Source organism: Vicugna pacos, chromosome 10 (genome assembly GCF_048564905.1).
Source record: "Vicugna pacos chromosome 10, VicPac4, whole genome shotgun sequence".
Classification (NCBI taxonomy): domain Eukaryota; kingdom Metazoa; phylum Chordata; class Mammalia; order Artiodactyla; family Camelidae; genus Vicugna; species Vicugna pacos.
In genome coordinates this window covers 39,328,860-39,341,684 of record NC_132996.1, presented here as the reverse complement: position 1 = coordinate 39,341,684, position 12,825 = coordinate 39,328,860, and the positions used below count along the sequence as shown (strand labels likewise).

Sequence of the window (12,825 nt, the reverse complement as noted above, 5' to 3'; positions counted from 1 at the left end):
GAATTTTTATCCCCCTTTCAATGAAACCCTATCCAAATGTCAGGGCGGGACAACTCAGATACTTATTTTGAGCTTTGGCCGTCCTGTCAGCTGCCCAAAGAGCAAAGTTCGTGCTCCTGTGACAGCCTGCTGACGCGTTTGCATTGTGTTTTCAGGGGGATGACAAGGGGTGGTGTCTGCTTGACTAGGACGGAGTAGCTGCTGCGGCCGGGGGTTGTTGAGGAGCCCCTAATGTAAATCAGGCTGCGTCTGTCTGGGGAGGCACATTGGCAGGGCAGCCCCAGGCTGGCAGGCCCAGGGCCGAGCACCAGGGGGCAGACGAGACCTATTAGTAACGTCCAGCATGGAACGTTTTTTGTTTTTTTTCCCTGGCAGCCACAGGAGATGTTGAAGAGGATGGTGGTTTATCAGACAGCGTTCCGACAAGTAAAACAATACCCGTCGTGTGTCTGGGCTCCTCCTCGCCACCCCCCACCCCTCCCACTCTGACCTCTCTCTGGGAGGGCCTGTCAGCTCTGCCAGGAGCCTCAGGCCAAAACCGTGTCCCCCATTGCCTGCGGTCAGGAACTGGGGACGGTCTCATACAGGAGGGGCCCTTGGGCTTGAGAGACCCCATGCCCAAGCTGAGAAAGCAGCGGGGCCCCTGGGGGACCTTCCTCTTTTGCTGTTGTTCATGGAGGAACAGATAGAGGGAACCCTCAGAGGGTCACAGAGGCCAAGATGGCTGCTGGCTTCAGGAGACAAGGGGCTGCCTGAGATGTTTCCCTGCTCCTTCCCCTGTCTTGCTTCCTCAAGGCTGGTCACAGCTTCACCAAACCCTACCTGGCCCCAAACCAGCTCTGGGGAGGAGGTGGTGGCTCAGGTCCTCCATCTGCTGGGAGAGCTCCTGGGTACGGGGCCACAGAAGTCCTTGCTGGTCCACGAGTGGATTCCGGCAGGCAGACACTTATTCTCCCCACCTCCTGGGACTTACATCCTCAGAGCCAGCACTGGACTGGCTGTCTTGAAAGAGACCCCAGGATGGAGATCTTGCAGCCAACCTCCTCACCAATAACCTAGTGCCTGATCATGGGCTGATTTGACTGCAGGCAGGGAACAAAGGGGAGGTATCAGCTGTACAGTGAGAAGGTGGGGGGGTGGTCTTCAAAGGAGGCTGCCCCCCACCCAGGACTGGGCAGTGACAGGCACAGCTAACACTTAGGTGTGCTGTGCCAAGCACTGTTTCTAAATACTTTACGTATATTAACTCATTTAATCTTTACAAGAACCTAGTAGGTAAGTGTTATTATCATCCCCACTTTGTAGATGAGAAACTGATGCAGAGAGATTAGGAAACATGCACATGATGGCACAGCTAGTGTCAGACCCCAGGTCTGAATTTGGCCCAGGAGGTTGGGGTCCATGATCAGGCTCCTAAATCTTTTGCCATCCTGCCTCTCAGGATGAAACAGACTTATAAGGGCCTTGCTATTTAGAGCACAAACAGGTCTCAAAGGGAGAGAGGCAGGAAAGTAAGGAATCCAAGGGCCCAGACTGGGAGTCAGAGCCTCACTCCACTGCCCACTGACTGGGGAGGTGACTTGGGCTTGAATGTCCCCTCTCTGGGCCCCAGTGTCCATTTTTTGGATGAAAGGTTGGGCTCTGGCTTCAACGGCTGACTAGCAGTAGTGGCTTATAGGTCTCTGATCTAAATTCACACAAGACACACGTCCTTACCATCCGGCCTGTCTTTGAGAGCAGATTCTCAGGGGGAGCAAAGAGGGAAGCCCATAGCCAGCACTGCTCAGCTTTCCAGAAGGAACAGCCAAGAGTAGGCAGAACCCTCTCAGTGAAGGAGAATTGACCCCATGTCCTGCCTAATAACCCCTCTTGCCCATGATTTGCTGCATCCCTTCCTCTGTCTGCTGCCCTGCAGCCACACACCAACCTGGGGGTGGCCTCAGAGCTGGGCCAGGCTGGGGACCCCCCAGGTTTTCGAGGCTGAGCCTGGGTGATGCAGGCTAGTGAGGAGGCAGGCAATCTGTCTGCTGATCTTTGGCCCTCGTCTTGTGCCCAAGGCTTAGTTGCTGTATGCTGGGCATAGAGGGAGCTGTGGCCTCCCAGTGATGCCAACCACAGGCCCCAGGGGACACTTGGTTTGGCCCAGGTGAATATGCACTGGGGGTGGCTCCACTCAGTCCAGCAAGGGCTACATGGGCACCTGTCACAGGGCCTCACCTTCCTGTGCGGACTAACTGAGGCTTTGGGCAATGAGACCTTCAGCAAGGCTGACACTGCCAGCCCAGAACACCTTGTGGTCTGTGAGTGACCCTGCCAGCCACAAATGCCCACCCTGCTGAAACAGTGCAGAGTCCAGGGCCGGGGTCCTTCAAATGCTCCCCATGGCTTCCTGCTTATCCTGGGGAGGGGTCCTCTGGCTGTCAGGGCTGCCAGCCTCCCTGCATCCCCCATGCAGGACACACCAGTCCCCTCTACTCTCTCCCATACCCCTGAGCCACTGACCATCTTCCTCCACCCTAAGCTTGTTTCCTGCAGTGACCCTTAGGGGCCTCTACTCTGTCGCACTAACACTTTCCCTTTGCTTCCAGGACTTCCGGAAATATGAGGAAGGCTTTGATCCCTACTCCATGGTGAGAGATAACTCTCCTCCCCCGGGAAGTAACCCCAGGACTGGGGTGGGGGATTACCGTGTGTTTGGTGGTGGTGCATCCTGGGCTCTGGAGGTCCTAGGGGTGAGGAAGGGCATGTGAAAAGCCCCAAGGAGGCCCCAACTGCTCTTCCCTATAAAGACTTCTTTCAGATGGCATTTCAAGGGAGGGGATAGCTTGGTGGTAGTGTGTACCTAGCATGCACAAGGTCCTGGGTTCAGTCCCCAGCAGCTCCATTAAAATAAATAAATAAATAAACCTAATTATCTCTCCCCACCAAAATAATAATAATAATAATAATAATAATAATAGTAATAATAAAAAAATAAAAGGGACAGGTGGCATTTCATTGTGAAGTGTCTGGCTAGTGTGTGTGGTTGATAACAGCAGTTACATTTGCTGAGCACTAACTACATACCAGGCACTGTGCTGTTTGTTTATAAGGCACGCTCTCACCCAGGCCGCACAGTAATCCCAGGAGAAAAGGATCTGGGATTTGTGTGGTGTGAATGAAAAATACTGCCAGCCGTATCAGTAAACAAAGAATGCTTTGGCCATCAAGTCATCAGCTGCTACAGCCACCTGCCCCCTCTCCTGACAGTGAAAGGAGGGAACTCATGATGCAGACAAGCACGCAGCCCGGCCTCTGTAGCCACCCCTAACTGTGCACTCTGAGGGCACTTAGGATGTGGAAGAACAAGATACAGGCCCTAGATAGCTAGGTGCACATCAAAGGAGTGATTTCAACAAGCCCAGACCTTTGCACCTCCCCATACCTAGAAAAGCACCAAATTTCTTAACTTGAGATATCTGGTTTTCTTTAATTAACAGTAATCGCTTGATATTCCGACTACCTGGTCCTTGTTGCAAAAACTCATGTATCTTGGCTTCCGCCTTGCCACTTTAGAGCAGCCTCTTAGAGCAATCTGAGATACTGTGTCCCAGGCTCAAGTCCTAAGGAAATCCACTGGATAAAACATAACAACTCTCAGCTTTTGGGTTGTGCATTTTATTTTAGTTGACAGTGGCCGCCTCTGTATGTGCATGTCCATGGGGCCCCCATGGGGCCTGGGACCCCCCAGTTGAAGACTGATGGGGGTGGGGCTAGGTCCCCTTGTCCATATATTCTGTGGGGTCCAATGTCTGACAGGTGCCTGACTTTACGTCCCACCCTAGCCCCTAGGTGGAGCCAGCCTCCTCCCTGCATCCCCCTACCCTCATCCTTCAGGCAGACTTGAAGCTCCCCACTGTCTTTTCCCTCTAGTTCACCCCAGAGCAGATCATAGGGAAGGATATCCGGCTCCTGCGCATTAAGAAGGTAACTGGGCACATGGAGGTCGGGTGGCCACCACCCTTCTCTGTCCCTGCTCCCTCCCATCTTGGTCCCCTACTTCTAATCTCAAGGTGACTCCTGGGTAACCCCTCATATCCCCATTCGCCTCTCTTCCCCTGGGGATGCCTCCCCTGTGGTGGGACCACACCAGACCCCACTTGGTGTCCATGCCCCATTTTCTCCCTGATGGCATTGCCGTTGCCCCCATGGCTTCTCCCACCCTCTCTGTGGCCCTGTCAAGAGGGTCCCAGGTGCCTGGGTGCCCACCGACTGTTATCTGGTTGGCTTCAAAGGCCTGTTTTCTTCTCACCAGGAGGGAGCTTTAGACTTGGCCCTGGAAGGTGGTGTGGACTCTCCGATCGGGAAGGTGGTTGTCTCGGCTGTTTACGAAGGGGGAGCCGCTGAGCGGCACGGTGAGTAGGGACCAGCCATGTCCAGTTTGGGGATAGTGTGATGCTTATACAGGGTCCTTCAGGAAGGCAACCAGCAGCCTGCTGGGAGTGGGCTGACGGTTCTCGAGAATGCCCTCCCACACAGATCCGCCCATTCATCCATCCAGTCCCACACGTCGCCTGCGGGCACATGATGATGCCAGGATCTGTGGGCACACAGCCAACCAGATCCCGCTTTGCTCTGCAGGGGCTCCCTGTCTAGTGGTGACAACATCCTCAGAATTGCCAGATACTGATGATAACAGTGTGGTTTGCTATGGGCTGACAGAGGACCGAGAGGGAGGAGGGAAGTAGGGGCCACCCAGGGAAAGGGGGCTGCTGGGAGGGCTCCCTTCAAGGGTGATGCCTTAAAAGATAAGTTGATGCTAGGCTTGCCAAGGAGGGAAAGAGCCTTCCAGACAGAGAGGAGAACACAAGCAAAGGCAGGAGATAAACCATTAAAACCTTACCTGTCCTTTTAATAGTGATGAGAACCAACATCTGCCAAGAACTAACCTTGTGTCAGATGCTATTCTAAGTACCTGTACATAACCTGTGTCTAAGTAGCTCGTGTGTATTAACTCATTTCATCCTTACGATAACCCTGAAAGTAAATACTATTATTGCTCTCATTGACACCTTGAGAAACTGAGGCACAGAAAGGTTAAGTTCTTATTCAGGACACACAGCCAGTAAGCCATGGAGGCAGGACTTGAATTCAAGCAGTTTGGTCATTTTGTTTTACTGTCCAGCACAAGTGCCACCCCTGCCTGAATCTTCTACAGTCTTGCCCCCTCCCAGAGGCGCAGAGGCCCTGTCCTACTCTGTGTCTCTCCTGTGGTGAGATCTCTTTGCTTTGCCTCAATCCCCTTATCAACAAAAACACCTGCTGATGAATGAAAGCTCTGGGACCCCGGCACAGACTCGTGCTCCAAGAATTGGCACATTCACCTGTCAGTGTCTGAAACTCCACCTTCAGTGATTTCTTCTTCCAAGTCCCAGTGGCTTTTTAGGGCTCCCGAGTCCTTTGTGGAGGAATAGGTGCCCCTGAAGGAGGAGCCTCAGGCCCTTTACAGACCAGAGCAGGGAATCCCAGGATCAGATCCCTTCTCGGCAGTGCTAAGCTGGAGTCTCTCCCACAGGTCCGAGGTGGTAGAAGGGAGCGTGGGTGCTGGCCTGAGGCAGGAGGTGCAGCAATGGGAAAGTCGCCTGGCCACACCAGCAGCCGGGCTTCTATGGGTTACTAGGGAAAGTCCAGCTCTGCCATCCATGGCCCCGGTGACCTTAGCCCTTCACAGTCGTGCTCTGAGCCTTCATTTCTGCTATGGGAAGGGGGCCTGCTCATCTAGGCAGCTGCCAAGACCCACCACTACTTGCTTGATCCACACCTTCCTCTGATCTCATTTCCTGTGCTAGGTGAGGGAAGGGTGAATACTTGGCCCCACCTGTCTGCCCTGTGTAGCAGGGAAAGAGGACCAGGATGGATGGGAGGCCCCCTGAGCCCTCCCCACCTTACAAAATCCTAGCCTGACCACTGCCTTATTGGGCCCAAGGCTCCATCTTGGGTCTGTACAAAATGAAAATGTAAACACTACCTCTCCCCAGGCTCGCTGTCCAGAGGAAACTGCTGTCTACAGTTTGGTCCCACACTCCTTGCGACACACAAGCAGCTGCTGACAGTTTCCCCAGGAACACATGTGTTTTAAGCCACCACAGCCACCATGTGCAGTAACATACACCACATTCCTAGGGGCCTTCATAGCCACAAGGCTCCTGGGTGAACTATTTCAACATAACACAGAATGTTCTGTGGATACCAGGACTGGGAGAAATTCCTCAAAAAAAAAAAAAGAAAGAAAGAAACAAACAAACAAACAAAAAAGAAAAGGTTCTGAAGTTGAAGATGTGTGAGAAACCATACAAAATCTACTTCTTGGAGAGCCATAATGCATATTAGCACACTCAATGTTCTGACAAGTCCTGCAGTGAGTAGCTCTGTTCAGCTTCTAACGTCAACTTTTCTCAAACTTTTAGATCACAGTTCAGCTTATCCAGAAACACCTTCAACATCACTCATTTATTCAAGAAATATCCGTTGAATTCCTATTTTGTGCTAAGTATTTCATTAAGAACTGGAGATATAGTAGTGAACTAAAAAGATATTCCCTACCCTTGTGGAGCTAACAGTCTGGTGGGAGAGATCACCAGTCAACAAGTAAATATATGATTACAAGTTGTAAAAAAGTGCTGTGCCAGAACAGACTAGGATACCATGACAGAATAATAGGAAAGATTAATAGGAAAGATCTACTTGAGACTGAGTAGGTGTTAGGGAAGACTTCTCTCAGGAAGTCTTCATCTCAGACCTGGAAGAAGACAAGAGGCAGGTTGCGGGCTGGGGGTGTGTTGTTTTCAAACTGGAACCGCATGTGAAGGCTCTGAGGCAGGGAAGAGTTCGGTCTGCTCAGGGACGTAAAGCAGACCAGCATGGCTGAAGCACAGAGAGGGACCATTCACAGAACTAGCTCATGTTTCTGACAGCCTCACTGGGAATGCAGCTCTGCTTCCCTCTGCAATAGCAGAGGCCCATACGAAAGCTGGGGTGGCAATAACTCATCCCTAGTGTCCCGATTCTACTGAGACGGGGACAGGGTGTGTGGATGGGGTGGGAAGGCAGTGCCCCTTGGGTAACCTGGTGGTTTGTTCCCCGTCGTGCTTTCTGAGCCCATGTGAGCTTTCAGAATCCAAGAGTCAGGCCCCTTCTGCAGTCCAACAGGAGCTCCCCCTTTTCCACATACAGCCCAGTTGGTCAGTCAGCCTTATCTTCCGACAGGTGGCGTTGTGAAAGGGGATGAGGTCATGGCCATCAATGGCAAGATCGTGACGGACTACACGTTGGCTGAGGCTGAGGCCACCCTGCAGAAGGCCTGGAATCAGGGGGTAAGGACAAACCCCCTCCCTTGCCTGCCTACCTCAAACCCTGGCCTTTGCAGCCAGGCCTTACAGTCAGGGTGCCCCATCCCAGAGCAGGTATCCAAGGTCCAGGCAACCCTTGGATGATATTTACGTAGCCCATCCAGCCAGTGGTCTTAATCTGACAAGATAGGATTCAGAAAAATAAAAGTCAGTTTCTGACCTTGAGTTCAAAAAATAAGTGGCACAAATAGACTCCAGAAGACCAGATGTGGCAACCCACCTGAGAAAAAGACTTAATGTCTTCTCTGTGTACACATCAAACAGGAATCAAGAGAGTGCTTGGGGCTACTAGAAAGCCCCAATTTCCATTAACAAAAGGAGGAGGGGCTGATGGTAGTCTACTCTGTGCTCATTAGACACCCACCTGGGTCAGAGCCACCACGTAAGATCTCCCAGGCTGTGCACTGCACAATCCAAGGGCGTGCTGTCCTACAGACTACAGTGTGAATGGTGCCCGCTCATGTTGTGCAATGCACAACCTGTGCAACTGTATGCAGGCAGCCGAGCCTGAGGTATTAAGTTCAGTGCCGAGGATGCTGACCAGATGGGCCTGGGACCCACATGAAGGGATGTGGAGAAGAGAAGACTCACGGGTAACATGATGACTGTCTTTGATGATCTGAAGTGCTGTGTTAGGGTTGAGGGAGCAGAAGTGTTTTCTGTGATTTTGAGGGCAGAATTGGATCAGATAGAGGGAGGTCCTGGGGAGAGACTTCAGTTCATATTAGGAGCTATTGCATAGTAGAGGGCCTAGTGATATTTCACAAAATTTTTATTGGATACAGCCAAGCCAAGGGTATAGACAATCATGGACAAGCTAAGGATGGCAGTGGTGCCAATGAGGAGATTCAAATGTTAGGATCAGAAAGCTAGGCCTGAAGTTCCCCAATTGGCTATGCATCAGAATGACATTTGTTAAAAATACTATTTCCCAGGACCTACCCTAGATTTCCAGGGACCAAGTCCATGAATCCAGTGTTTTAAGAAATTTCTCCCAAGTGATTTTGAGGTTGATACCTGGCCTTGGTCCACAGATCAGCATTTGGGAACCTGGTGTCATTCAAAGGCCTGGTAACCCTGGCCTGTAAGGTGAAGCCTCAGAGACTGGAAGCTTCCCCAGTGAGACCCATCCCTACCAGGAGGACCTCCAGCCCTACCTGGGTCCACCTCCCCCTGGGAAGAAGGCCCAGATGAGTGATCCTGGGCCATGGTGTCCAGGCATGGGAATGGAGTGTCAGGGGCGGACATATCATTGACCGCTGAGCATGCCCCAGAGTCACATGGCTTCTCCCCACAGGACTGGATTGACCTTGTTGTTGCCGTCTGTCCCCCTAAGGAGTACGATGATGAGCTGTAAGTGTGTGCGGTCGCCTAGCCCACTACTTCCTCTTCCTCCTCCTCCTCCTGAATCTTGGCCACCTTCTCCCAGCCTGGCCCCAGCCCTCATCCAGCCTGAAGGAACAGTCCAAGCACACAGCTTCTGATAGCAATCGATCCTCAAAAGCTCCCAGGGTAGAGCAAACCTAGAGCTAAGTCACTGTCCTCAAGCATTGCCAGAGCTGCCTCCACATCATCTTGTCCAGGTTCTTCTTCACATGTGGAAACCTGAAGCCCAGAGTGGTTCAAGGTCTCAGGCCAAGTAAACAATGAAGTTGGAACAAAGCCTGAGATTTTTGGTACCCCACTTAGAACTTCATCTCCTGCCCCGTCACCAGCTAGTTTAAAGACTTCTGTGTCTTTTGCTCTCTGGAAGGTCTTCTGTCATGCAGCCAGGACTGTAGGCTTTGGTCCCACCCTGCAGGCTTTCCTTGGCCCAGTCCCTGTCTCTCTCTGCAATTCCCTGTATGTCTGTCTGCTCTATAGCTGTTTCATTCCTGTCTCTGTAACTACATGGGTCGATCTCATTCTCTCTCTGGCTCTCCTTCGCCACCCTGCCCTCTCCCCTTTCCTTCCTGTCAATCTCTTTTCCATCCTTCCCTCTCCCCTGCATCCAAGACTTCATCCCATTCCCCCTCCTCTCTAACCTCTCCTTTTCTTGCTTCTTTCCACCCCTGGCTCTAAGTCCTTGCTTCTCCATGTTTGCCACTTTGCATCCATTTTTCTCTGTGTGTCTGTCTTTCTCTGTCTCTGCCTCTGTCTTTCTCACTGGCCTCGGTCCTCGCCTCATCACATCGCCTCCCTATCCCTGTGCTTGCCTGTCACGGCTACACCTGCTCACTCCCCCTCCCAGCACAGGCTGAGTTCTGTGCACATCTTAGAGAAATCAAGGTCTTATGGCAACTAATTCTGGAACCCAGGGCCTAAGCAGGACCCGAGGCAGGAGCCAAGTGAAGGGAGAGGTCGGGCAGAGCTCTGCCTGGAATAACCGAGCCCTGTTTTGTGTTTCCTGCTCCACTCTGCGTATGTAGCTCTTCTCTTCCCTCCTCTGCAGCCGAAAGCCCCCAGCCGGTCCGAAAGCTCCTTGAAGACCGTACTCCCATGCTTAGGCATGGGTTCCTCCTACAGCTGGAGCCTGGCAGCCCCCACGGTGAATAGGCAGGCAGACTGAGGGCCCATTGGTCTATGCTGCATGTTGTGGCCATCTGCTGCCCACACCCTCAGCAGGTTCTTTGGACTGGCGTCCCGCTCAGGGATGCCGAGCAGAGCCCACTTTGTAGCATGTTTGGGACCTGGGTGTCCTGACTCACCACAGCCCTTGGGACCTGCCATGGGTCCCACACAGCACTCCAGTTAGCAGGGTGAAACAATGAGTGCCATTCTCTGCTGAGCGCAGGCAGTGCCTCAAACCGGGCACGACAAGCTGGGAGAGCCCAAAGGAAGCAGAGCCTGGATTTCCCCTTCCCTGCAAGCGCCACCCTGTGGGCCCTCCCACGGGCCCCCATGCTTGGGCAGAGTCAGGGCAATTAAGAGGCCATTAAAGCTGGTCCAAAGAACAAGGGTTGGCCTGTCAGAGTTGTCCATGTCCTGCTGTGACCTGTCGTGGCCTGAGCCCTGCTCAGACCAAACTGTCCTCTGTGCCTTCTCTCTCCTTTGACTCTGGATTCTAACTGGAACACTGTGGAGCTGAGCTTTGGGATGTGTTTCCCAGCCTGTGACTGGCCTGTGCCCATGGACAGAGCTGGCAGGAGGCTGTGAAGCTGGTGTTTGGTGTGACCTAAAGCCCTTAGCTGGCAGCATCTGGGGCAGACCAAAGCCTGGTCTTGTTGACTTTTCTGTTACAAGTTTCTCAAAACATGAGGGCCTGTGCTCCCAGGACTGTTGGCCTGCTATGCTGTGGCTCCTGGGATGGCCTCAGTGGCCCTGTGTTTTCTATCACTTGTTGTCTGCTCTTTGGGAGGGACCTCAATCTCTCAACTTTTGGTCCCCTCCTACCTCATCCCAGATGTCCCTTTTGCTCCCTCCCTGGCCTCCTGTGTGCCGTGGCTATGGCTGGGGTGTGGCTGCTTGGGGCCTGCGCCAAGAGAGGTGTCCAGGGGTTGGCAGGGCCTAGAGCTGCTGGGGTGGAGGCTGCTCTCTGTTGTCGGCCTTGCCCTGGGCTGAGTGTGCACCTGCAAGGCCTGCACCTGCCTGGCTTGTCCCTCTTCCCCACAGGACCTTCTTCTGAAGTCCAGAGGAGGAACCAAATTCACCCCTAGAAGTCAGCTCTGGACCCATCCTCCTGAACCAGCCCGGAACCAGCCTGAGACACCACCACCTGCAGGCTCCCAGGAAACTCACAGCCAGCACTCAGGGGTTTCAAACTACCTTGGGCCCTGAAGTAGGGTTGCATAAGGAACATCTCAGGCCACCCCTCTGCAGGCCACCTTGGAGGGAGGGAGCAGCCAGCCGTTCTGAAGAGTCCCCTGTGTTCCAGGCTCTCCTGTCCTTCCTCTGGCCCCGTGAATTTGGGAGACTCCTCCCTTGAACTGACTCTTGGGTCTCTCTCTCCATCCCTCTCCTCTCGCTCCTGCTGTCATTGCTGCTAAGATTGACACCACAGACCTTACTCTGAACTCATAAATAAAATAAACAGACTTCTTTTCCAGCTTATGGGAATGAGTGTGGATTTGGGCCGCAGATTTAAGGCTGTCAAGTGAAAAATCATAAGGCTTTGGCCCCCATTCAAGAGTGAGACACAGATCCCAGTGCTGGGATCAAATGACCAAGGGCTGGCTTAGAGTCGGGGGCTGAGGCAGCAGCAGACAGGCTGGGCTGGGCTTTGGTGTCTTCTCAGAAGGATGGCAGAAAATGAAGCCGATGTGGCAGGGACTTTGCTGAATTCCAGAAAGTGCAGCTGAAGGCCAGGGCCCCAGAGGGTCAGCTCAAGGTTTAAAGCTCCCAGTTTCTCTCACCGACAGGACAGTCACAGCTCCCCTCAACAACTCTACAACTTGGTACTACTATCATCACCAAGCCCATTGTATTAAGAGAAAATTGAGGTACGAAGAAGTTAAATGGCTTTCGTTAGGTCGCACAGTAAGGAACCAGTGGAGCTGGGACTCAGAACCCAGGACTCTGGCTCCGGACACTGGATCCTCCCCAACTCTGAGATGTTCGGGGCGGGGCCACCCTCACTGGGATGTCTCAGTTTCCAGACTGTTGGCAAGACAGTTCTCTCCACAACTGAAGAACAAGTAATGTTCTGCTGTCCAGGGGAGGTTACCTCCTCCTCATGTGACCTACAGATGCTGCTGAGGCCTTCTGCTTCCTGATGCCTGGAATCTCACCATGTGAAATCCATCTCCAGCTATTCTTAGTTATTGGCACCTCAGAGTGAACAAGCTTATCAGTCCTTATCGAGACTCAGTGAGTGAGACAATAAAGAAGGCTTTGAGCCCCCGGTTAGAGGAGAAGAGCTGGGCAGGACGGGAAGAGGGAATGAATGAAGGGAGGCTGGGGACATAGGTGACAAAAGCCTTGAGCCATTAGGTCACCCAGGACTGGCAGGGGGGAGGGACTAGAATGGGCTTCAGCTTCCTTTTTTATGAAGTCTGACTCCCTCTTGCTATCAATTCTCATGTATTGGAAAATTGTTCCCTGTTGAACCCAAAGTACCCAGCAGATATTGGCATTAACCACTTAAGAAGCAAAAAGATCCAGAGAATGTCTATAGAGATGGGGGCCTAAAGCAGTAGCTGACCTTCTGTGGGGGCCATGAGGGGCACTGCTGAGGCCAGAGTCTACCTGGGAAACTGGGTCAGACATGAGAATCCACTTCAGTGCCAAGACTGAGTGCTCCATCCAGGCCAAGGACTACCCACACACCATCCATCGCCTCCCACACGCACAGCAGACACCACTCCCTCAATCCCAGTGTGCTGTCTAACCGGCCAACCAGGCAGCATTTAAAACTCAGCAAGTCTGGCCCAGAAGAAGAACTCCACTTGCCACATTTGGATCTAACTCCTATTTTCGGGTATTCAGGAAAACTGAGACCAAAAAGGGGGTGCTTGTCCAT

The 12,825-nt window shown here is 52.6% G+C and overlaps 1 protein-coding gene across 1 annotated transcript in view; it reads left to right on the top strand.

Moving 5' to 3' along the window:
- USH1C (USH1 protein network component harmonin) overlaps positions 1 to 11,407 on the top strand; it is a 44,849-nt gene extending 33,442 nt beyond the window's left edge. The window contains exons 16-21 of the mRNA XM_072970795.1: positions 2,589 to 2,630; positions 3,913 to 3,966; positions 4,295 to 4,394; positions 7,246 to 7,352; positions 8,686 to 8,741; positions 10,980 to 11,407. Coding sequence (XP_072826896.1) covers positions 2,589 to 2,630; positions 3,913 to 3,966; positions 4,295 to 4,394; positions 7,246 to 7,352; positions 8,686 to 8,741; positions 10,980 to 10,992 — 372 coding nt within the window. The 3' untranslated portion in view covers positions 10,993 to 11,407. The remainder of the gene's footprint in view (positions 1 to 2,588; positions 2,631 to 3,912; positions 3,967 to 4,294; positions 4,395 to 7,245; positions 7,353 to 8,685; positions 8,742 to 10,979) is intronic.
- Positions 11,408 to 12,825: the final 1,418 nt, after the last annotated feature.